The 26,373-nt window shown below is 36.6% G+C and overlaps 1 protein-coding gene across 4 annotated transcripts in view; it reads right to left on the bottom strand.

Annotated features, from left to right (window-relative positions):
* The window catches only part of TXNL1 (thioredoxin like 1), a 35,185-nt gene extending 9,117 nt beyond the window's left edge, over positions 1 to 26,068 (bottom strand). For 2 of the 4 annotated variants that reach the window (XM_060120947.1, XM_060120950.1), the window contains exons 1-6: positions 25,719 to 26,067; positions 15,392 to 15,488; positions 13,053 to 13,226; positions 4,269 to 4,391; positions 2,519 to 2,588; positions 563 to 735 (exon numbers count right to left, since the gene is read on the bottom strand). In XM_060120947.1, coding sequence (XP_059976930.1) covers positions 563 to 735; positions 2,519 to 2,588; positions 4,269 to 4,391; positions 13,053 to 13,226; positions 15,392 to 15,488; positions 25,719 to 25,816 — 735 coding nt within the window. In that variant the 5' untranslated portion in view covers positions 25,817 to 26,067. Of the gene's footprint in view, positions 1 to 562; positions 736 to 2,518; positions 2,589 to 4,268; positions 4,392 to 13,052; positions 13,227 to 15,391; positions 15,489 to 25,718 lie in introns of all 4 variants that reach the window. The other 2 variants (XM_060120949.1, XM_060120948.1) reach the window with 2 other exon arrangements.
* Between the last annotated feature and the right edge of the window lie 305 nt (positions 26,069 to 26,373).

Below are 26,373 nucleotides of genomic sequence, written 5' to 3'. Positions count from 1 at the left end.
GGCTAGGGTGGACAGGTGGTTTAGGAGCATGTGTTGGGTTTTAATACTAAAATTCACAAAAGCAATTAATAACTGCTAAAAAGCTGCTGCTTTCTTAATGTAAATTAAGATAATATAAAACTATCTTTTAAAAGCCATTTTTACTGAGATCGCGGCCACTACACTATTAAAAACTCTATATTCTAGAAAAGTAAATTGGACTTTTACAAACGTATCATCACTCATCACCAGGTATGAAGGAAGCACAAATATCTTCTATTTAAGTATAAATGTTCTAGAATAAACTTTTAACAAAAGTTGCCAAAGATGTATACGTAATATATATATATGTAAACTGACAAATCCACAAATTTAAAAAAAATCAATCCGTCTTTCCTCTTTAGGGCACACAGATGAATTAGAAAGAAGAAAATTCAGTTAGCTCATTAGACATGTTTATGCATTTCAAACCAAGTGGACAATTATTACTTTTAAGGATCACTTGGAATCAGCTAGGATACTAAAGATGGCATGAACTGTCACCCACAACCCGTTAAATATATCTGAATGAAATATTACTTACAGTTACACTGTTAACATTCTGAAACTTTACATAACGAAGTGGGACAATACCATCTTCTTTAATATCATCCTCTGTTAGTTCCAGAGCTTGAGTTGGCTCACTTCTTTCTGCCTCTTCAAAATCCATAGACCGGGGTAGATTGATAAAAATTTTTACATACTTAGGACCCTGACCTATAAAATGGTAGAATAAAATTAAATGCTAATGCCAAACATATTACTGGTATATTCTTGGCCTGCTAAAACTATACTAAGTACTAGGAATACTAGATGAAAACACATACATATATATGTACATGCATAACATATACACAGAGTTCTTGCCCTCAACTATAAAAGACATACTATGATACACGCACAACTCTCAGTGAGGAGGTACAGGGAAGGTGGCAGTGGGGTCTGACAGCACATGCAGGCTGACAGAAAGTTTCATAAAAGAAATAACATTGACATGGGTCTTGCAGTTGCCATCAGTTGGTACATTTTGTTATTTAGGAGGAAAGCACTATCAGTGACAACATTTAGCCAGAAGGAAATTAATTACACAAACTACCAAAATTCACCTTAGGGATTAGGATGTGCTCAGTGGTAAAATCATATTGATAGAGTGTCTTAGTCCTTTTAACTTCAGACCAGTGTTTTGTGACTGATTAAGGAATCTTAAGATAGTCACACTGCTTAAATACTCATTTCTATAGCATTTGCTTTTATAAATACTTTGTATTCTCAGAATAAAGAAACAATTTTATTAGTGAAAAGTCATTAATACACGAAAATTTAGAATAGCAAATGATAAGGGAATGCTACCTGATAAGCGTACTGCTTCTCCCAACCAACTAAAAAACCAGAATCCTAGTCCCCACTGCCCACTCCATGCCCCCACCCCTGCCCGCCCCAACCAGCAAAAAACACTTCAGTAAGAAACAGAAAAAAGGGGGTGGGAGGGTGAATAGCACAATTCTTTATTTAATGAAAAGAAAAATGCCAAGTCTGTACAATCATGTTTACAGCATCATAATATGTATAAAGAAGATGAAACTATAATTAGAGCACAAATAGGAAGATCCGGAGCCTGTCTTATCACCTATAACAGGAGGAATGTGAAATAATTCTCCCAGTTCTGATCCTGAAAAACAGCTACCTCAAACCTAGAATCTTTAGTTGGAAGAAAGGGCTACCTCGTTTTCAGATTAAAAGGGAACTTAAATTCTAAAATAAAAAACTTTGGAAAAAGGGTAAACGTTTCCTTTTTTATTACTTTCGGTCCAATAATCTCACATTATTTGCCCACTGCTTTGTTGTAAAAACAATTTCACTCCTTCCCAAAACAAGAAATCTTTACCTCTATTTAATAAAAAGTTTTAACCTAAGTGTCCATCAACAGAATGGATAAAGAAGATGTAGTAAATATATATACAATGGAATCCTACTCAACCATAAAAAAGAATGAAATATTGCCATTTGCAACAACATGGATGGACCTGGAGGGTATTATGCTAAGTGAAATAGGTCAGACAGAGAAAGACAAATGCTGTATATATCACTTACTTATATGTGGATCTGAAAACTACAACAAACTTGGGAATATAACAAAAAAGAAGCAGACTCACAGATAAAGAAAACAAACTAGTGGTTACCAGTGTGGAAGAGGGGAGGAGGGAGGAGCAAGATAGGGGTAAGAGATTAAGAGGTACAAACTTCTATGTATAAAATGAATAAGCTACAAGGATATACTGTACAACACAGGGAATACAGCCAATATTTTAGAATTACTATAAATGGAATAACCCTTAAAAATTGTGAATCATTATGTTGTACACTTAAAACTTACATAGGAGTATACATCAACTATACCTCAATTTAAAAAAAAGAAAAGAAAAAAAGAAAAGTTTTAAATATGTGCTAGCAGGTCTACAGAGCAGAAAGTTAGTTTAAAGAAAAGCTGCCCATTACTCACCATTATCCGGCCCTTGAAATTTCATTGAATAAAGCTTAACAGGTTGATTGAATGCCACGGTAATAAGTAGCTGTGAAGAAAATAATAGTTTCATTTTTAAAGGACTGTTGAACACCTTAAATAACACAATAGCTAAGGAGATTTAAATAATTAAGCAGCAGACAAAATTTAATTCATCTAACAAAACCAATGTAATACAGAATATCAGTAAGTTGAAAGTAACTTGATTAGGTTGACATTTGAGAAATACATTAATGTATTATTCGTATAAAGAAATAACAACAAAATTTAATAGAATTAACTAAAATTATATGTAAGAATCTAAAGTCTTGTAACCTAAAACTGATAAGCAATCTGCTTTCCAAAAAAACAAACAAAATCCCAAAATTAAAATTTAAACTATATATTTTAGCATATTAAGCTTATTATTTTCCAAAACAATTTATTTGTGGAAGCATCCACCCACGTCACTTGACAATTTGGAGACAATGCACACAGGCTACGTGGAGAGACTAGACCTCAAATGAACTCTATTTGATCCAAAACTCAAGAGAACAGGACTCACAGCTCTAACAGTAACCTCCAAACCTCCATCTTAAATTTATCTGACTAACTGAATCTGAAAAGCCAGGTAAGGGAACTGGAACACAAAACAATGCCGAAATGCCTATCTCTGATTCATTCACTCAATCTTCTTTCCAGCTAAAATTCTGTCTGATGTAGGTACCTATGCTTCTACCCTGGGAGGAAGATTTCCTTGGCAGGAAGATTTCAGGGAAGCTGTAGCCAGTCCTTCTGATATGCATCACCACATTATTTCAGGGCACCATTTACAAGGAGCACAATGTGAATGATATTCTCAAAGCTATACAGTAAGGTAGCTCTGGCTGGAGCAAAGAAAGATGGGATTTGGATTTATGATTTCAAATCACTGTGGTCTATTTGCTTAAGAAAATACTTAAATTACTCCCTTTGGTTATGTAAGTACCTTTTACACTTGACCTGTAACTGTGTGCCAGAAAGTAAGCATGACGTGCTTAGCGACTTGAACCACAGGTGCAGAGGATTATGAGAGTAGAAAGCTAGAAGCAGATAGTCAGCAAGAATAGGACACCTTCTTCCTGAAGTCACTGAAGAACCATTTAACTCTTTTAAGAAAAAGAAGCATGATCAGATTTATATTTTAGAGAAATAACTTTTGTGAACATGTAAAAGATGAACAGGAAATGGGGACAAAGCAGAGGCAATGGAATAGAAATTAAATTAAGGAAAATAACAGTCAAGATGAAGACAGAGATGGCTTGATAAAGGCAGTACTATACTACACTACTTCCTCTGGAACAATAATGCTGGGAATTATAGGGAAATACAACAGGTTTACATCTGGGAGTGAGGACTAGACATACAGGGAGGGCTCATCTAATTAGTTTCTATTTCTCAGGGACAAAGTCGTGTAGGAAGTATGAAGGCAAGTCAAGAATGAACAAAAGGACTTAAGAAGAGTGAAGGCTCAACTCAGCCTTCGGGGCAATCCAAGAGATCGGTGATTCTCCGCACTGCAGCTGGCATAGAAGAACAAAGAAACGAGGGGGGTCTGCAGGGTCAAAGGACAGGGGTGAAGTTATAAAAAGGAAGAAAGAAGTGAGCATCTGGAAAAGAGAAACATGAAATCCTGAGATGGAAACCTGAACAAGAAACAAGAGCAGGCATAAATACTGATAATCCTTACAAGCCTTAAGCATTCGGTTACCTGTTCATCACAATCAGATTCCAAGAAGGTCATGTCTTTTCGTAAACAGTTGTCAAATCCATGCTCGTCACTTTCATTAAGACATTCACAGCCAGCTTTGTTAATAAAAGGCATTAAATCCATCTGAAAAAAATTAAACCAAGACTTTAGGCAAAGCATTTGGATTTGGTATAAAAATCTTAATAAGAAATGTAAATATGTGATTCTTTTTTTTATTGTACAATATTATGTTTCCGGGGTACAACACAGTGATTAACAATTTTTAAAGGTTATATTCCATTTATAGTTACTATAAGATACTATTTCCTGTGTTGTACAATACATCATTGTATGTGATTCTTTTTTTTCTAAACTTTTTATTTTATATTGGAGTGACTCTCTTGATTAAGCAATTTTAAAGAAAACTTATATCTCATTTAAAACAGTTACTAAAACTTTTATAATAACCCTTTCATTTGAACTTCAAACTGACATCTATCACTAATAATTAAAGCCAAATTTAGGCTTAGCCCACTTAATAAGAAACCAAAATCAAGTCTTTAACACAAAGATTATTAAATGTTGACTTATACGTTTTTTAATAGCAGTGTTTTGAAGTGGAAAATATGCAAACTAAAATATCTACAAAATATCCAAAGAAAGCCTACCTCCCTCTTCTAGTAATCATGCACTCTTTAAACCTATATCCGTGAAGAGTTTAAAGATAAATAGCAAATAACTATTTAAAAAATTTTTATCATGGAAAATTCCAAACATACACCAATAGACTAATACAGTGAACCTCAGGTATCCACCTCCCAGCTACAATAATCATCAACTCATGCCCACTCTTATCTCACCTTTACCCTGTAACCATTCCCAACCTTTCTCCCAATTATTTTCAAGTAAATTTTAGACATTTTCTTCATTTCATTCATGAACATTTCAGTGTGTTCACAAGAGATAAGTACTCAAAAAAAAATCCTCAGTATCATTATCACAACTAAAACAATGAATAATATTTTAATATCATCAATATCAATGTTCAAATTTCTTCAACTGTCTCATAAATGTTTTACAGTTGAAATTACTGAGTCTCAGAATAAGAATCCAAGAAAAGTACAAATACCGTATTTGGTTAATGTCTCTTAAATCTCTTTTAATCTATAGTCATTTAGCCTATAGATTTCTTATATTCTGGATTTTGCTGAGTGCTTTCCTGTGGCGTCATTTAACATTTTCCTGTATATGTTTTGGCTAATACTTTCAACACAACGCCATAGAGTTGCAGTGACAGTGGTCATCCCTGTCTTGTTTCTGACTTCAGTGGGAATGCCTCCAGTACTTCCCCATTAAAATTTTATTGAACACTTTAGGAATAAATAGATATTGCACTCTGTCAAATGCTTTTTCCCCATATTAGGAAATCATGATTTTTCTCCTCTAGATTGCTGAATTTTGTTTACTAATATTTTATTTAAGATTTGTACACCAATATTCCTAACTAGAACTGGTTGGTAGCTTTCTTTTTTGCTGCAAACTTTGTCAGATTCTGGGATCAATGTCATAACTTACTTCAAAATGAAACTTTTAAGTTTTCTCTCTTTTTGTACTGTCTTGAGTAGTTGCAGTTAACACAAGACTACCTGATCTTTAGAGATTTGGTAGAATTTCCCTGTGAAGTCATCTTGGTATTTATGTAAGAGCTCTTTTACTATTTTCTCTACTTCCTCAATGGTGATTGGTCTATTTAGGAGTTCTGCTTCTAGTGGAGTTGATTTTGAAACTATTTTTCTAGAAAAGTATCCATTTCACCTACTAAACAAAAACTGTTTTTAAAGTTTACCAAGTAATTTAAAAAAAATAAAAATATAAAGATTACCAAGTATTCTAAGTTATCAGATACATGTTCACCATTCTATCAGTCTTCATTACGAATACTAATACACATACTAATACATGTGTATATGGTTCTGAAAGACTAAAGAAAACTTTACATTTCAAATAATTATCAATATGGTAATAATCCATTAGAATATACCCTTAATTATTCATAGACTAGCCTAAATGCTTCCAAAGCCAAAATATTCTTTTCTATCATATCAAATGTTACATTGCATTAGATGTTAAATGTATTACTCAGGGTAACATAATGTAGCCAATTCAAAAAGGGAGGCAGGAAGAAAAGGAGCACTACACAGCTAAGTTCTACTACTACAGAATTATTCTGAACTTCTTGAACATTTGCCTTGAAAATGTGACAAAATCTTTCAAACATTTGCCTACCATCCTACCGAGATGCCTCTTCCATACTATATGCAGGATCAAGACCCCAGGCTTGAAGACAACATTGCAGTCGTACTTCCAATACCTTAATGATGAAAATAAACTAAATAGGTAAATAATTTAAAATTGGTTTTTAATTTATCATGGGGCACACAAAACAAGTATCATATTTGAACAGTTGCATTAAAGTGCTCTGTTTTACAACACTGTCTGGGACAAACTGGCATAATATTGTATACTTGACATAACTGCAAACTGACATATTTGGAAAATATGTAATTGGAAATAAGTATCACTACTTATGCAATCAACTTGCCAATAATGAGGAAAGAATCATGAGAACACAATCAGACAAATCCAGACTGTGGGACACTGTGTAAGACAAATGGTCCAGACCTGCACTGTACAATGAGACAGCCATTAGCCACATGTGTAAATTTAAAACTAAATCAATTAAAAATAGATAAAACTAAAAATTCAGTTCCTCAGTTGCCCCAGTCACATAAAAAATGCCACATGTGCCTAGTGGCTACTACAGTAGACTGGCGTTGCTTTAAACTTTAAAAAAAGGCAGTCATGGGACTTCCCTGGAGGTCCAGTGGTTGGGACTCTGCGCTTCCAATACAGGGGGCTCAGGTTCGATCCCTGGTCAGGGAACTAGGATCCCACATGCCGCATGGCACAGACAAATTAAAAGGCAGTCATGAAAGAAAAAAGGCGGAGAGAAGTTTCTAGACTAAAGAACACTAAAGAGATTGACAACTTAAATGCAATGCATGACCCTTGATTTGATCCAAGATTGGGGAAAAACAGCTATAAAGTATATTTTGGAGATATATTAAGGAAATCTGAATATAGGCTGTACATTAGGGATAGATATCATATCAATGTTAAATTTCTTAGAAGTGATAATGGTATCATGGCTATACAAGAGAATGTCCTTGTTCTTAGGAGCTCCATGCTGAAATATTTACAGATGAACCATCTAGATGCCTATAACTTACTCTGTAAATGATGCTGCAAAATATAAAAGCAGATAAATACATATCAAGATAGAACAAAAACAGGGAAATATTCACAACTGATGAACACAGGTGAATGACATGCATGTTTATAACACTACTCTGTCAACTAGATTTTTTGTTTGCTTGAACAAATTTCACCTTTGGGGGGAGGAGGTGAGTGGAATCCAACATGAGACACACAGGAAGTTAGAAAGTTTTTGGTTAAAGAAAAATCTGTCCTACCTACTACATAAATTAGGGACATTTAATGTTTATTTTGATGAATGTGACATATTTGTAGACCAAAACCTACAGGTCAGAGGTTGGAACACTGAAATACACTAACAAGTCTCAAGATTTAGAACACATGTAAATACAAGTTTGATTCCAGAGTGCCTAGACTGCAAACTTCTAGAGAGGAAGACTTGATATTGCTAGCCCCCTCATGCGATTTGAAGCCATACTAGGTACTCTTATAAAATATGGGATTGTAAAGCAATTATACTCCAATAAAGATACCTTTAAAAAAATAAATTATGGGGGCTTCCCTGGTGGCGCAGTGGTTGAGAGTCCGCCTGCCGATGCAGGGGACATGGGTTCGTGCCCCAGTCCGGGAAGATCCCACATGCCACAGAGCAGCTGGGCCCGTGAGCCATGGCCGCTGGACCTGTGCGTCCGGAGCCTGTGCTCTGCAGCAGGAGAGGCTACAACAGTGGGAGGCCCGCGTACCGCAAAAAAATTAAAATAAAAATTAAAATAAATAAATAAATTATGGGACAGGAGGGGTGGGAGGGAGATGCAAGAGGGGGGAGATATGGGGATATATGTATATGTATAGCTGATTCACTTTGTTATAAAGCAGAAACTAACATACCATTGTAAAGCAATTATACTCTAGTAAGGGTGTTAAAAAAATAAAATGAAATAAATAAAATTTTAAAAATAATAAGTAAATTAAAAAAAGAAAATAGGGGAGAGAAAAAATAGAATGTTTAAAACTTTCCCAACTTCTAAAGAGATACTTGGGGCAGAGACTTATTTTTTTCTTTCTGGCTGCGTTGGGTCTTTGTTGTGGCATGTGGGAGCTTTTTTGTTGTTGTGGCGCATGGGCTTCTCTCTAGTTGTGGTGTGAGGGCTCCAGAGCACGCAGGCTCTCTGGTTGAGGCACATGGGCTCAGAAGTTGTGGCGCTCGGGCTTAGCTGCTCTGCAGCATGTGGGGTCTCAGTTCCCAACCAGATACCGAGCCCGCGTCCCCTGCATTGGAAAGTGGATTCTTTACCACTGGACGACCAGGGAAGTCCCAGGGTGGGGAATTTATAGCACTAAATGCCTACATTAGGCAAGAAGAAAGGTCTCAAATTCGACCTTAAGAAACTAGAAAGAGAAGAGCAAATTAAACCCAAAGTAAACAGAGAAAAGAAAATAATAAACATCAAGGCAATGAAATGAAAAACGATAGAGAAACTCAATGAAATCAAAAGCTGGTTCTCTGACAAGATCAGTGAGTTAAGAAACATCTAGCCAGAGTGGTCAAGACAAAAAAATCCCAATATTAGGAGAGGTGACAGTACTACAGTTTCTTTAGATATTAAAAAAATGAGAGAATATTATGAACAATATTTTGCACTTAAGTTCAACAACACAAATGAAATGGACAAATTCCTTGAAAGACACAAACCACCAAAGCTCACTCAAGAAGAAATAGATAACTGGATTGTTTACCTATTTTTAAAAATTAAATTTGTAGTTAAAAGTCTTCCCACAGGGCTTCCCTGGTGGCGCAGTGGTTGAGGGTCCTCCTGCCGATGCAGGGGACGCGTGTTCATGCCCCGGTCCGGGAGGATCCCACATGCCGCGGAGCAGCTGGGCCCGTGAGCCATGGCCGCTAAGCCTGCGCATCCGGAGCCTGTGCTCCGCGACAGGAGAGGCCACGACAGTGAGAGGCCCGCGTACCGCAAAAAAAAAAAAAAAAAAAATCTTCCCACAAAGAAAACTCCAGGAACAGCTGGCTTTACTATTAAATTCTAACAAATATTATAGGAAGAAATAGTACCCATTCTACACAAACTCTTCCAGAAAATTGAAGAGGAGAGAATATTTACTAATTTAATGACACCAGCATTACCCTGATACCAAAACATACAAGAAAGGAAACTACAGACCAATGTCCCTCATATACATAGAGGCAAATATTTTAAACAAAATTTTAGCAAACCTAATTCAACAATATATTAAAAGGATAATGCATCATAGTCAAGAGTGGCTAGAGTATGCTAGGTTATGGTAGGTTGGTTTAACAGGCATAAGTCACTCAATGTAATTCACCATGTTAAGAAACAAAATGTTGAAACATGATCATCTCAATGGACACAGAAAAAAATATTTGTAAGAATCTAATACCCATTTCTGATTTTAAAAAATTCTCAACAAATTAGGAATAGAAGAGAATTTCTTCAACCTGATAAAAGGCATATATGAGAAACTTCCAGCTAACATCATACTTAATAGTGAAAGACTGCATGCTTTCCCCCTAAGATGAGGAACGAGTCAAGGATGTCTGCTTTCAATACTACTGTGGAATAAGTCACTATAGTAAGATAAGAGAAATAAATAAAAGACAACAGGATTGGAAAAACAAAATTTTTTCGAACTTCAATAAACATATTAAAAACTCAAAGTCATGATGTTTACAAAAACACTGTATTACTTCCGATTTTTGATTCTTAACCTTTTGAGTATCATACCCTACATCTTTTGTAATATCTCAAACCCCTCGAAGAGAGATATTTCTTTCTTTCACTCTGGCTCCAGTCAAATCAGGAGTTTCAAAACTATAGGATGTGTGAAATCAATAATTATATAGCCTTTTAGCATTTAAACGTAATGAGAGAAAGTCTTTATTCTAAGAAACCTAAAATTTTATTTTAAAATTGTCAATACATTTTTGTAATACTTATATTTAAATCTACTTTAAGATACAGGTTTTCATTCAGTTTCCATTTGTGTTGTGAAAACAATGCCGTTCTTGGGAACACATTACCAGTTTTAAATATTTAATGACCCTATAAGACCTATAGTTCAAAACTTTTAAAGTCTTCATTGACACCTGATGGAAAAAAATGAAAATGTTTTTAACAGCTTTTTACTTTGTATTCATAACATCTGGATGAAATTAAATGTCTTATTTCCTAAAACGTCATTTTTCCCTGCTTATTTCCTACCCAAAGCCAAAACCCTGATATCACACTTAGCTGATGTAAAGAAGTATCGCTGCAGCTAAGCAGCCAAGACTGTTGTGCCCATAAGACTTTTTCATGCAAAAACCCTTACTAATAAAGGAAAAAAATACAAAGAAGTAAACACAACTGTTTACAAGTCAAATGATTTCCAAAATTTTCCAAAAGGCGTCATAACCCTGACTTACACATGTTCACACTTTCTAACTGAATATTACCATTTCAAATTATCATATAACAGTTCTATTTTAAATAAATATTTATTAAGTCCTTAACTTAAAGTAATTAATGCCACTACCACATGTTAAAGACACTTTCTGAAGGCACAACTCCCCCTCCACCCATAAACACAAAAAGAATCTCTCATATATACCTGACTACAGGTTCTCCTTATTCAACATGAATTTAAGGGCCTTACATAATGACTGGTAGCTCCATGGCAGGCCTGTTTTAATGTACTTGGTGGACTTCCCTGGTGGTCCAATAGTTAAGAATCCTCCTTCCAATGCAGGTGACACAAGTTTGATCCCTGGTCAGGGAACTAAGATCCCACATGCTGTGGGGCAACTAAGCCCGCGCACCACAACTACTGAGCCCGCAAGCTCTAGAGCCCGTGCACCACAACTAGAGAATTCATGTGCTGCAACTACTGAGCCTGCACACTCTGGAGCCTGCACACCACAGCTACAGCCCACATGCTGTAACTTCTGAGCCCACACGTTCTAGAGCCCACGCGCCACAACTAGAGAGAAGCCCTCACACCACAACGAAGAGGCCGTGTACTGCGACGAAAGATTCCGCATGCCACAACTAAGACCTGACTCAGCCAAATAAATAAATAAATTTAAAAATTTTTAAATGTACTTGTTACACATGCTTTCATATACTAGCTTTAACTTGAGGTAACACTTTTAAAAAAAAATCATTTTTAATCTGCCAACACAATAACTTTATAACAAGCAAAATTTAAAAATATATATACAAATATTATTTTGGTAAGCAGGTTTTACCAATTTGCATAAACAAGTCAGCTACCATGAAGTGGTACTTCTGAATTTTACTTCCTTCCTGAATAGCTCTCATATGATTGACATAAATTATGACTATTCATATTATATAGTTTTCAAAAACTTTGACATTCTTAAGTCTTCAAGTTATTATTTAGAATAATAACTCTTAAAAGTTTGAAAAACATATCCAGTACTAAAGTCACATTTGGTTTTAAAACAAAATCAATAACTAGGGTTTTTAAATAGATACATTTAAAAAGAGGGAGAAAACTTTAGAAACCAGCAGAAAAGGGAGTTCAGTATGTAATGGTCATACACTAAAATTTACATGCCATTTTACACAATTGTCAAAAAGTGAAAAATTTTTCCAATGAAAAGTTTTTCACTTTGGGAGGGAAAAAAAGTAAAAAACAAACGTATAAAAATGGCTTTTGGGACTTCCCTGGTGGCACAGTGGTTAAGAATCTGCCTGCCAATGCAGGGGACACAGGTTCGAGCCCTGGTCCGGGAAGATCCCACATGCCGTGGAGCAACTAAGCCTGTGCGCCACAACTCCTGAGCCTGCGCTCTAGAGCCTGTGAGCGACAACTACTGAGCCCACATGCCACAACTACTGAAGCCCGTGCACCTAGAGTCCCTGCTCCGCAACAAGAGAAGCCACTGCAATGAGAAGCCCGTGCACCGCAACGAAGAGGAGCCCCCCATTCACTGCAACTAGAGAAAGCCCGCGCACAGCAACAAAGACCCAACGCAGCCAAAAATAAAATAAAACAAAAATAAATAAATAATTTTTTTAAAATGGCTATTAAAATAGTTCAGAAAGCAGATTAAAAAACAAGTGGCAGGGCTTCCCTGGTGGCACAGTGGTTGAGAGTCCGCCTGCAGATGCAGGGGACACGGGTTTGTGCCCCGGTCCGGGAGGATCCCACATGCCGCGGAGCGGCTGGGCCCGTGAGCCACCGCCACTGGGCCTGCGCGTCCGGAGCCTGTGCTCCGCAGCGAGAGAGGCCACAACGGTGAGAGGCCTGCGTACCACAAAAAATAAATAAATAAATAAAAATAAAAAATAGTTTATGATGGGGGCTTAAGGTTATAACACACACAACACAGACAAAATCAAATAGTCAGCTATTACATTTACTTTTAAAGTTCTTAACTGAAAGTATTCTTAACTAGCAAATGACAAAACATGAAAACAGTGAACTTCACTTCAACCAAATAATGACAAATGCAAGACACATCATGATCTCACTTTTAATTCTACATACATAGCCTTTTGGAATATCTGTGTCCTCGTTGCTTCCAGGGTCGTTTTCCAAGTGCTGCTTGATCTTTTCCTCTAGTCCCACAGCATCTGCTCCTTGATATTGATCAATTCTCACTTTGTTTCGAAAAAATAGAAATGTAGGTGTTGCTGATATATTGTTGGTGGCAGCTGTTCCCTAGAATTGTCAAGTTAGATAGCATTATGAATCAAAACTCATCTTAAACCACTCTGAATATTCACTCTACATCTCTATGGAAGTTAAATATCACAAGCATGAACTAAAAACATGTAAAATAACTTACTCCTAATTGTTACTTAAGAAAAAACAGGCCTATTCTTAAGGGGCACAACTATATTACCCTTATGTCCGCAACAAAGAATAGCCCTGCATTTTTGTTTTGGTGTTAAGTGCTTCATTCAATAGAACAATCGGCTTCTAACACAGAAATTGCACTTTACAACACCAGACAGTTCTCTCATAAGTACAGACTGTTTCTCAAATGGAGAACCCCAGAAGGGTATTGAGATATGTCAACACAAACCACTGCTACTAGGAAAAAGTACACATCTGAAAAAACAGTAGCCCATCTGTCCGTGAAAAGGAGGTAACATCCTTTGCACTGCAAGCCTCATCTAGTTCTATTCTTTTTTTATTTTTTTGCGGTATGCGGGCCTCTCACTGTTGTGGCCTCTCCCGTTGCGGAGCACAGGCTCCGGACGTGCAGGCTCAGCGGCCATGGCTCACGGGCCTAGCCACTCGGCAGCATGTGGGATCTTCCCGGACCGGGGCACGCACCCGTGTCCCCTGCATTGGCAGGCAGACTCTCAACCACTGCGCCACCAGGGAAGCCCTAGTTCTACTCTTAAAGAAATGACTTCTGGTCTTCCATCAAAAACACCACAACGGGTATCTTTTTAAATTCTGCTCCAACTCCACGAGATCATAAGACTAGCTACCGAATGAAAATTAATCAGTCACTGATTCATTAAACTCATTAAACTCTTCATGAGAAGTGTAAAGAAAATAGTAAAATAAGTATGTCACCTTGCATATTCAAACACTAGAAAGAGGTACCACTATATTGTTTTTTTAAAAAAAGCATAAAGTTTACAGAGATGTCTTCTCTAAGCCTCATAAAAAAAAATGACCTTTTAGAACAGTGCTGTCCAAAAGAAATATAATACAAGATACAAATGTGAGCTACACATGTAATTTTAAATATTCTAGTATCCACAAGAAAAAAGTGAAGAGAAACAACTGAAATCCATTTTAATAATTTATTTTAGCAAATCCAAATATGCAATTCAACATATAGTCAATGTAAAAAGTTAATGACATACTTTACGTATTTTATTTCATACTAAGCCTTCAAAATCCTATGTGTATTTTACAGCACATCTCAATTTGGACTTGCCACACTTCAAGTACTCAGTACCCAACCACATGTGGTTACTGTACAGGACCACACAGCTCCAGAAGACAGCACTTCCAGATCAGAGACAGTGAATACTTAAAATAAGGCAAAATAAGGCCAGGGCTGCTGTCCAGAAGTATGCGATATAAGTACTAAACAATAAACGTGTAACATAGAGTTTGCACGAAATCCCCAAAATACTTATCTGCAAGCTATGTAACATTCTAAGATTTTTTTCCAACCCAGAAATGTATCAAAGACAAAAGCTTCACTGGAAAAAAAAAAAAGTTACAGAGCTGTTATTTATGTATGTCAAAAGACTACATTTTTAGTGTTGGAAGAAGCCTTCAAAAAATTTTTTTCTCTAACAATTCCTCCATACATCTAGATATGCAAATGCAGAACTGTCACACAGCCATGCTGACTAAGTAACCAGGGCAATCTACCTACAACACTGTGGCTCAATCAATAGTAACCAACATTTTAAACTTTCTGCTGAGTAAGCAGCTTTGGAGCTAGGGTTATAACTGATCAATTCAAAACAAACTACATCCAAGAATTCTCTGCCATGGCTTTCTAATCAACCAGTGTGTCTGTAGTACAAGATATAATTTTAGATTTACAAAAAAATAAACAAAGAAATGTAAAACACAGAACTGCCAGGTGACCTATTAAGTTTAACAACATAATATTAGTTTTGTACCAGAAAAATATTATTAGCAAACCCAGAAGCAATTAATATTGGACTACCCTTCTTAACTAATGCAGCCATAACAACATTTGTAATAATTACATTAACATAATATTATCCTACCTTCAAAAAAATAAGTACTTAGTGCATAAAGAGATAAAGGATGAAATTAATGCTGAATTTCAAATCAATTTATAAATAAAAAGACATTTTTTTAAGGACTCTTTGCCTTACCTGACACTGATGTACATCTACTTCCAAGAATACTGCTTGTGGATACTTATTACTCATAGAACTGAATGCTGGGGCAATCCTTAAACACGGTCCACACCTGTGAGAAAAGTAAGAGATGCTTGGTAAAATAACACCCAAGATTGTACTAATTTATACTCTAAAGATCTTGTCAATTAAAACGCAGAATTAAAAACATTCTGATCAACCTATCTTTAGACTTTCTTGTCTTTTCCACTGTACTATTTAGATACACTTGCATCAGTACCACACTGTCTTAATGACTACAGATTTATATTAAGTCTTTAAGTCTAACAGTGTTGTCTTCCAGCTTTCTTCTCACTGAACGAAATTAAAGATCTAAATAAATGGAGGAATATACTATACCTATGAACTGGAAAACTCAACACTGTCAAGATGTCAAGTCTCCTCAATTTGATCTTTAAAGTCAATGTAAAATTCCAAGGTTTGCTTGGAAAAATTAACAAATTTAAATTCTAAAATTTATAGGGAAATAAATATCAAGGATAGCCCAAGCATTTTGGGGTTCAAAGCTGAAGAAATTACATTACTAGATATTAATAACTACCAAAAAGCTTTATAAAATTAAGAGTATAAAGGATAAACAAACTCACCAATTTTAAAAGAAAAGGGTCCAAAAACAGACCCATCCCATACACAGTAACCGAACTTCTGAAAAAGTTGACACAGCAGTACAGTGGGGAAAGGATGGTCTTTTCAATAAACAGTGCTGAGTCAATATGGATATCCACATGGGGGGGAAAAATAATGAATCTTTACCCCTAACTCACACTGTACACAAAAAACAATTCCAGATGGATTACAGATCTAAATGGGAAAGGTAAAACAACAGTTTTAGGAAAAAAATACAGAGGATACTTTCAAAACCTTGGAGTAAGCAAAGATTTATTTCTTAAAACACAAAAAGCACTAAAGAAAAAAGGGAAGAATTGATATGTTGGGATATACTTGATAAGCTGGAAAATATTAAGGTTAAGACCTTTTGTTCATCAAGATACCACTTAGAGGGTGAAAAGACAAACCACAGACTAGTAAAAAGTATCTGTAAAACATATCAAACGTAGGACTTATACCTCTAATATGTAAAAAAGCCCCTACAAATCAATAAGAAGACTGACATTCAAAAGAAAAAAGGGTACTCTCAAAATGGACAAATGAGGTTATCCAAACAGTCCATAAAGAGAAAAAGACTTCCTCGGTCACTATGGAAACCAGGGAAATGCAAATTTGGAGACACAAGAGGGAGGAGATATGGGGATATATGTATATGTATAACAGATTCACTTTGTTATAAAGCAGAAACGAACACACCATTGTAAAGCAATGATACTCCAATAAAGATGTTAAAAAAAATTTTTTTAATTAAAAAAAAATAAAACTACTCCCACCAAAACAGCTAAAACAATAGAGAAGGAAGTACTGTCAAGAACTTGGAGCAACTGACCTGTTAGTGACAGTGCAAACTGGTATAACCACTTCAGGGGGTAAGAAAAGAAACTGACAGTATCTGCTAATGCAAGATTTATGCCTACTTATGACCATTTCTAGGGTATATAAAACAGAAATGTCTGTATATGTTTGCCTTAGGGTTTTTGAAAAAATATTGGTACTAGCAATATTTCTAATGGCCAAAAACTGGATACCACCTAAGTTCCTTTCAACAACAGAATAAGTAAACTAACTGTAGTTACTCACATACTGGAACACTATACAACAATGAAAATGACTGATGTAAAACCTCATGCCAAAATATGGATGAATCTCACAAATAACACTGAGAAGAGAAGTACACTATATGATTCCATTTATGTACAGTTCAAATACAGGCAAGACAAATCAATGGTATTATAAATCAGGACAATGGTTACTTTTGTGAGAGTTAGTGACAGGCTAACGGCATGAGAGAGATTTCAAGAGGCTAGAAATGTTCTAATTGTCCAGAAGCTGATTAAACGTGCATGTATATTCAGTTTGTGTAAACTCTCTAAACTATACATTTATAATTGTATACTATGTATATCTCAATAAAAGTTCCAAAAAATGAGAAAAACCTTGGCTTTAGCAGATAGGAACACAAGGAAAAGCAAACTCTAAAATACAAGATTTTCAAATTCAAGCTATGATTCTCTCTCCATTCTTAACATTTTAATCAGCATTTTCACCTTTTGCCATCCTTAAGATTCATACCAAAAAGTTAAGAAAGTAACTCTTAATTTCTTAAATATTAAACTTGATCCTTCTGAAAGTAAATTTTTGGATCTAACAATGCTGAAATAGGGCCTGAGACTAAATTTTAAAGGAACAAACATTTACAGTCGACAAAACCTATGTTTAGTTTAGCAAAATACTTCTGGTTATTAATAAGTCTTAAACACTATGGATGGGAGTACAAATTGGTAGAGCCTTTTTGAAGGGCCATTTGGTCATTATCTACCAATTTTAAATGAACACAACCCAAGAGTCAACAATCTCACTTCTAAAAGTCAATCTTATCTTAACACTTACTCAATTTCACAATAATATGTATAAGGAAGTTCAATGCAATGTTTGAAATAGTAAAAATAATAATAATAATCTAAATGGCAATCAATAGAAAACTATTTTTTAAAGTTATAACATATAAAATAAGTTACAAGGATATATTGTACAACACGAGAAATATAGCCAATATTTTATAATAACTATAAATGAAGTGTAACCTTTAAAAACTGCATCACTATACTGTACACTTGTAACTTACATAATACTGTACATCAACTATACTTCAATTAAAAAAAATTATGACACATTCACACCAAAGGATAAAGATAATTTATACAGTTTAAAAGAAAACTAAGTCTCACGATAAAATATTTTCTATGACCACGTTAAAAATATGTATTTATATGTTATATATGTACATAAATATATATTGAAAAGTTAGGTGGGTCACACAATAAACAATTATTTCTGTAAAGTGGGACTAGAAAAGGAAGGGAGTTTAGGGGAGACTTTTAAAACTACCTATACTTCTGTATCCTTTGCTTTTATATGATAAACAGGTATTTTCATAAAATATTAAATTGCAAATAGAGAATTGAATGTTAACTGCATTTAAACAGTAGTCATGGATGAAGCACAGGTATCATGCTGTACCACAAAATATACCTGGTATACACACAGTATCAGGTTTTCTCATTCCTGAAAAACCTTCCTTCTGCAAAAGCATGCCTTCGAAAATAAGAAGGCTTATGGAAAAAATAAAAATTTAAACCCATGCAACTTTGTAAAAACATTCCTAAGAAAAATAGTAACTAGTATTCAGGAAATACCTGGACAGACAGGCAGGTGGCTCAGACCTAGAGGTTACACCTCAGAGGATATTTAAAATGTACAAAAACAAACGAGTGGAAGTGCCCGCTTACAGGTGCTGTGAGTATCCAGATGGAAGGGGAGCTCTGAGCCCACGGGGCTGCCATCCAGGCAGGGACAGGAGGAAGCAAGCACAACATGAGAATGACCCCCGCTGGGGACCAGGAGCTGGCTGCAGGAGCTCAGATGTAATTTTATTAATTTTGACTTTCTTAAAAGGAACCTGAAAGGGAGCCTGCCTCTGTGGCTGAGGGCTTTTCTCCTTCCTGCTAAAGGTTCTATTTCTATTCCTGCTCTTCACTACCTAAGAAAAATAGAATATGAACCAACCTCACCTACACACTGTACTGACATAATCACTCTACTCATCAATCAAGTATGAGCTACCTGGAGTTAAAGAAACTCTTCTTGAAGCTAAAGAGACTGTACTAAAATAATGGCTACCTTGAAAATAAGTGTTCCCTTTCAAAATTTAACCTTATCTAGATCCTTTGTTTAATTTTAGTTAGCCATCATAGGTTGGAACTTTAGTCAAAAATCAAAATAAATCATAGAACACAGAAGCATAGATATATACAGCAGCATACTTTCACATTATAATCACTCAAATGAACTGATTTGTTATTTTAAGTAAGATGTTTTCCTAGCTTACCCCTAGCATTTAAAAGTAAACTTAAAGTTCCATTTTTAGCTGAGATCATGAACAAATTATTTGATTTCTCTGTATAAAATGAGAAGGGACTAGATTCTTTAAGGACCTTTCCTATCTCTAAAATATTTTTCTCCAAGTATGCCTAAATTTCAGGATTGTACTTTTTTCTCTTGCACAGCCCTTGATTTGCAGTCTTTAGACAGTACATAACCTCAGGACCTTTGAACTTGTTGTAAAAGAAACCAGACCATCTAGTCCAGAGGCTTAAATAAGAAAGAAAGAAAGAAAGAAAAAAAAAAAAGTTCTTTTTCCACCTCTGAACTTCTTTTTGATGGAAAGCTGATCTGTTAGGTCCAATATGTAAGAAAGATTCTGACTTATGCTTTTTGAGAAAAACCTCAGCAGACAACCCTCTAGCTTTCTGCAAAACGTAAAGAACCAAACCCACAAAACTGAAACTTTAAAACTGACCTAACCTAACACCATTATTCAATAAATGAGAAGTGAAGACCAGAAAAGTTGAACGACTTGATCAAGGTCAGACATTCCAGTTAATGGCAGGACCACAACTAGAACAGTCAAGTCCTAAAGCCAATCCAAGATCAGCTTTCTTTGAAAGCACCACGTTAGGTTCTTAGTAAGATTTGTGTTTACAGTTTTTCATAGTCTGCTGAATTAGGTATTATTTACTGATAAAACCTAAATACATAAAGGCTTTATCTCAAACTAAAGATGTTAAAAAACCTAGCTGGAACAGAGAAAATGGAAGGAAATTGTTAATAGGCATGTCATTTTCGGTTATGAAATCTATTTTTAACTTTTTAAGTTATAGAAAAGTCACTATGAAAATTCTTCATTCCTGTCTTCTGATACAAGCACCTGGTACCACACAGCTACCATGGAAATATTCTGTAAAAATTACTTTTAAGAAAAACTCTGCAGGATAAACAACAAGGTCCTACTGTACAGCACAGGGAACCATATTCAATACCCTGTGATAAACCATAATGGAAAAGAATATGAAAAAGAATGTATATTTATGTATAACTGAATCACTTTGCTGTAGAGTGGAAATTAACACAACATTGTAAATCAACTATACTTCAATAAAATAAACAAAAAAATGTGTGTTTACTGTCATAATATAAATAGATTTTATTTCAAGAACTTGCTATTCTTTCCTATTTGCTAAAGTAGTCAGTGCTCCACCTTGAGCAGTAATATGTGTAAACACATTCAGCTGGTGTGGGTGTGGAAAATGTATGTGCTTTCTGAAGATGTATTTTAAGTTTATTTTTCTGCGGGGCATAACTTTAAAACAGGTTATTTCTAGGTGTCTTATATTTACTAATGGACAGGCATAACCATAACTGGTCCTATTAATAACACAAAATAGCTAACGTTCATTAAGCATTTATTATACGTTAGGTAACTTATAAAACGTTTAAATTCATTTAAGCTTTACCATTCCTCATTTCAAAGACAAGAACAATGAAGTACAGTGCTGAAATTTGATCACAAAACCCAACTCTTAACTGCTATTTCAAAACCCCCAAAACAGTGGCCTACATTGTGCTTTTTTTTTTTTTGGTTGTTATTTCTAAATTAACTGCCAAGATTAAGACTATTTATATGCTCTTGAAAGGAATCCAGACAGATTACATACTATATGATACCACTGTTATAAAGTTCAAATACAGACGGAATTAGTCTACAGTGTTAAAGTTCGAGAGTGATGAGAAGGAGCCTGCAGGAGGTTGCAGGGGGTGGGGATGTGACTGTGCTACGCTGCTATTCCTGACCTCTGTATTGGTTAAACGGGTGTGATCACCGCGAAAATTTATCAGACTCTACACTTAAATGATTTGTATACATTTTTGCGTGCCTGCTATACTTTTTTAAATAAAAATATTTTTTAAAATTCTCTACATGTTCTCTAGGGCCTCACCATTCGCTAGTTATCTTACAGCCACCCACCTCACTCCCTAATATTATCTGCCCAGTCCTTATGAACTGTTGGGCCTCCTAACTCTGTATTATGGTAAAGTACCTTCAGTCCACAGCAATTTTACAATATATAATTAATACTATTATACAATGTATTATTGGGACAAACTATCATAATCGTTAGATTTCACCATCCTAACGTACACTGACATTCTAACTGGATGGTAACAATAACACCTAACCAACTACAAAGTAAGACCTGCTTTAAGAAAACTGAGAGAACCTACTGTATAGCACAAGGAGCTCTACTCAATGCTCTGTGGTGACCTAAATGGGAAGGAAATCCAAAAAAAGAGGGGATATATGTATACCTATAGCTGATTCACTTTGCTGTACAGTAGAAACTAACACAACATTGTAAAGCAACTATACTCCAATAAAAATTTTAAGAAACCCAAAACTGAATATATGGTAAACATATCTACAAAAGTGGTACACTCATGAATTCAAGATAAAAATCACTCATTGCTGAGTTTCACAGGAAAGAAAATGCATATCCTTTTAAATTTGGCATTTACCCATCAGTGATAACAAAACTAGCACTGTTTATGACCACTTAAGTGTATCCGGGTATATTTAAGAAGTAATAGTTTGGAGATACCAGTTACAAAAATATGTTACCACAGTATATAATGCACATATATAATTTCATTCTCTAAACGATATGGTTAGTCTACATGTTATTATTCCCACTTTACAGGTAGGGAAATGAATATCAGAGTGTGAACTGAACTGACTTCCATCAAAGGATTTTGCAGGCAAAGCTTATTCAAGGCAACATTTACTGAAAAATGTCAGGCTCCACGCAATACAGAGGTGAATCTGCATGTCCCTTCTGCTTAGGCTGGGAAGAACAGGACAGCACTTCACAACCCAAAGAGTACATTCAACACTGGGACCTTAAACAAATCATTTAATCTCCTTCTGACTCAACTTCCTCATTTGTAAAATGGAGATAATTTTAAACATTATTTTGAGGACTGCAGAAGTCAATAAGTGCTCCAATAAGTCCCTTACACAGACCAAATTTGATGTAAGTGACAACTATTTTAATTGCTTAAAAAAATACTGGAGAAGGGTGCCATTCAATGGGTGAAAGACAGTTTTTTCAACAAATGGTGCTGGGAAAACTGGATATCCACATGCAAAAAAATGAAGTTGGACCTTTACTTAACACCATATATAAAAATTAACTCAAAATAGATCGAAGACCTAACTTAAGAGTAAAAACTATAAAATTCTTTGATGAAAACATAGGGAGGAATCTCCATGACACTGGATTTGTCAGTGATTTCTGGAATATGACACCAAAAGCACAAGAAACAACAAAAGAAAAAACCATAGATAAATTGGACTTCAGCAAAATTTTTAAACTTTTGTGCATCAAAGGACACCATCAAGAAACTGAAAAGGCAACCAATGGGAGAAAATATTTGCAAATGATATATCAGAAAAAGGATTAAGACCCAAAATATATAAAGAACTCCTACAACTCCACAACAAAAAAACAAACAATCCAATTCAAAATGGGCAAAGGACTTGAAAAGACATTTCTCCAAAGGCAAATAACCAACGAGCATGAGAAAAAATGCTCAAAATTACCAGTCATCAAGGAAATGCAAATCAAAACCACCAGATACCACTTCACACTCATCTAGGATGGCCACTAAAATATAAAAGAAGTCGGTAAGTAGAGAAATGGGAACTCTCCTGCATTGCTGGTGGAAAGGCAAACTTGTGCAGCCACCGTGGGCAAATAGTTTGCTGGTTTCTCAAAAAGTTATATACAGAATTACCATATAATCTAGCAATTCCACTCACAGACATATACCCAAAAGAACTGAAAGCAGGGACTCACAGAGATCCTTGCACACCAATGTTCAGAGCAGTATTATTTACAATAGTCAAAAGATGGAAACAACCCAAATGTCCATCAAAAATATGCGGTATATACATACAACAGAATGTTGTATGTGTATATACATATACATATATATATGTACATATACATATACAACAGGATATTACTCAGCTTTAAAAAGGAAGGAAAATCTGACACATGCTAGAACATGGATGAATCTTAAAAACATTATGCTAAAATAAGCCATAAACAAAAGGACAAATATTATATAATTCCACTTAAATGAGTTATCAAGAATAGGCAAATTCATGGAGACAGAAACTAGAAGAGAGGTTACCAGGGGCTGGGGGCAGTGGAGAGAAGGTATGGGAATTACTGTTTAATGCGTGCACAGTTTCTGTTTGAGATAATGAAAAGATTCTAGGATATGGATGGGGTAATGACAGTACAACATTGTGAATGTACTAGAACTTCCCCGGCGGTCCAGCGGTTACGACTCCACGCTTCCAATACAAGGGGCGCGGGTTCGATCCCTGGTTGGGAAACTAAGATCCCACATGCCACGCAGCGCGGCCAAAAAGATTAAAAAATGTGTGTGTGTGTGTGTGTGTGTGTAGTGATTGTACTTAATGTCACTGAACTGTATATTTTAAAATGGCAAATTTATGTTACATGTATTTCACTACAATTAAAAAAACAACCGAAATACTGGAGAGCCACTGAAGATTCTTAAACAGAAGAATGACAATCTGTATAGTGTTTTAGTAAAAATAATAGGATGGACAAAGCACGGCAGGTGAGAATAAGGAATAAGGCTTCAAGTAGGGATGGAAAGGAAATGGAAAAACAGGTGGTTGAGAAAACTATGTTCTTGGCCTAAAGTGGGATGACAGTAACTTTTCTCACTTCATATAAATCATGTATTACTCTTCATCTCTCCCCCTGCTATGGTTAAGGGGAAAAGAGAGTATATCATTGAGGCATAAAAGTATAAACACTCCCACTAACTAGAATTAGAAAAGTGAACTAAAAATGAGGTTCGTTGTTAAAATCATCTCTTCCTTTTTCCAACTTCCACCTAGGACTTAACAAATGTATATAGGTATTCCCTCATATTAAGAATGGTCATGATAAAATCAACAAAACTGAGAAGACGAACCTTAAAATCTAATGTATCCCCCCCTTTCCAATTCTGTATGAGAGAGATTGGTCCCAAGGTAAGTCCTAACTTGTTTTCATCTCTACCTACATCCCTCCATCCCCTAAACCTAATCTAATCCTAATGCCACCATCTGTATATGCAACATTTATAGAATCACGTTCGATAGGTTTGAATCACTTTTTGCTCTAAGACTCAAAACACTGCCTTATGTCTATACAGTTACCTGGACAACAAAATGTGTTGCATAAACAGTGGTATTTGTAGTAGATTTCTCCAAGTTAGTGTAAGTGTAAATAACACCAGGGGGTCAAGGTAGATCAAGAGGAGACTTCTAATCCTTCCCACTGGACACTGACATACACAAGGGGAGGTAAGCAAATACGCAAGCTCGCTGAAATCTTGGTTCTGAATGTCTATTTCCAGCACGTCACTCTCATACAGGGACCCAACATGGAAGAGCCGCCAGCTCTGCGACCTATGAATTATGTTGAGATTTACCAAAGCCAGATAACATCTTTCAAGTGCCCTGTCCTCTTAAATCATCAAGTCAAAAATGGAGTCTACTTGGTCAAAGCCAGATATCTGGACACCTGTCTACGTGTACTGTATATATATACCGACTATAATTTCCGTGATCAGATGCAACTTACACAAAGTGGCCTAACTTACAAACTTACAAATCAAAGAAGTAACAGAAACGTTAAGAAAATTAAAAAGCATCCTGACCCAACATTAACTTAATTTAAAATGCATTAGCTTTAGGTCTAAGCACTCCGCGGATTAGTTGGGTAGCTGAATCTTCCTACAGTTTTCCACATATGCAGGTGGTGAAGAGAATCAAACCGTTTGGGTAAATTAAAATTTGCAAGTTTCTAAGATGCAAGTGACAGCTGCATCCCGGGAAAGAAGGGGACAGGCGCAAGCAGGGGCGGCTGTGGGAGACTCCCACAGACAAGAAGGGAAAGAGCCCGGTCACCCCCAAGAGCAGACCCCTTCCGAGGACTCAGAAACAACGGGCGGGGATCTCGCGGGCTGGGGAATGCGGTCGGCCAGGCCTCCGAGCCTGCCAGAGACGCCCCGGTGCACAAACGGGGGTTCACACCCAGGAACTGAGGCCTAACCGGGCAGTGGCCTTGGGCTGCGGCCAGCGCCGGACATTCCGCAGCAGAACACGACCACAAGGCAGGCGAGATCGGGAAACAGAGAAAGAAAAGCACAGACAGCCGGGACTCACTGGGCTCGGGCCCGGACTCACCCTCGCATGGTGAACTTGACCACAGCGAGTCTGGAGCCCGCGCCGCTCAGCTCCGGCTGGAAATCCGGGTCACTCCCAACCGGCTTCACACCCACCATTCTCAGAAGTCTGGCAGGGCCGCAGCGAAGCCACCGGCTTCAAAACTGAAGAAGACCCGGGAGAGGAAGGAGGGAGGCTCAGGAAGGCCGAGGCCTGGGCAGAGGAGGTAGCGACCGCGGAGTCTTCTCCCGGGGCTCTCAATGCCGAGTCACGCTAGGGAGCGGAGCGGTCGTGGGGGCGGGGATGGGAGCGGGGGTAAAAGGCAGAGGCGAGGAAAGGGAAGGCGTGCGGCACCCGGCAGCCACCGCGCAGCAGGGCCGCCGGCGCTTACGCACCTTGACGTCATTTCCGCGCCGTCCGTTTGCTCCCACTGTCCAATCCTAAAGCGCAACCCGTGGCCCCACCCTCGACTGAGGAGCTCCTCATTGGCTGGAGCGGCGCAGGCGCAGAAGAGGAGCGGTCACAGGCACAGGCGCAGGCACAGATTGCACTTAAGTGCGTGTATTCCTCCGCGGTTCGGAGACCAGGGTGTTTCACCGAGGAGTTTCCCTGTGGGAAAGTGAGAAAAGAATCGTTTTTTTCTCCGGGGTTCTTGGCTGTTGCCTAAGGTATTAAG

This window comes from Lagenorhynchus albirostris, chromosome 14 (assembly GCF_949774975.1).
Source record: "Lagenorhynchus albirostris chromosome 14, mLagAlb1.1, whole genome shotgun sequence".
Classification (NCBI taxonomy): domain Eukaryota; kingdom Metazoa; phylum Chordata; class Mammalia; order Artiodactyla; family Delphinidae; genus Lagenorhynchus; species Lagenorhynchus albirostris.
Note: the sequence above shows the minus strand (reverse complement) of the source record. Positions and strands in the feature narration are given on the sequence as shown.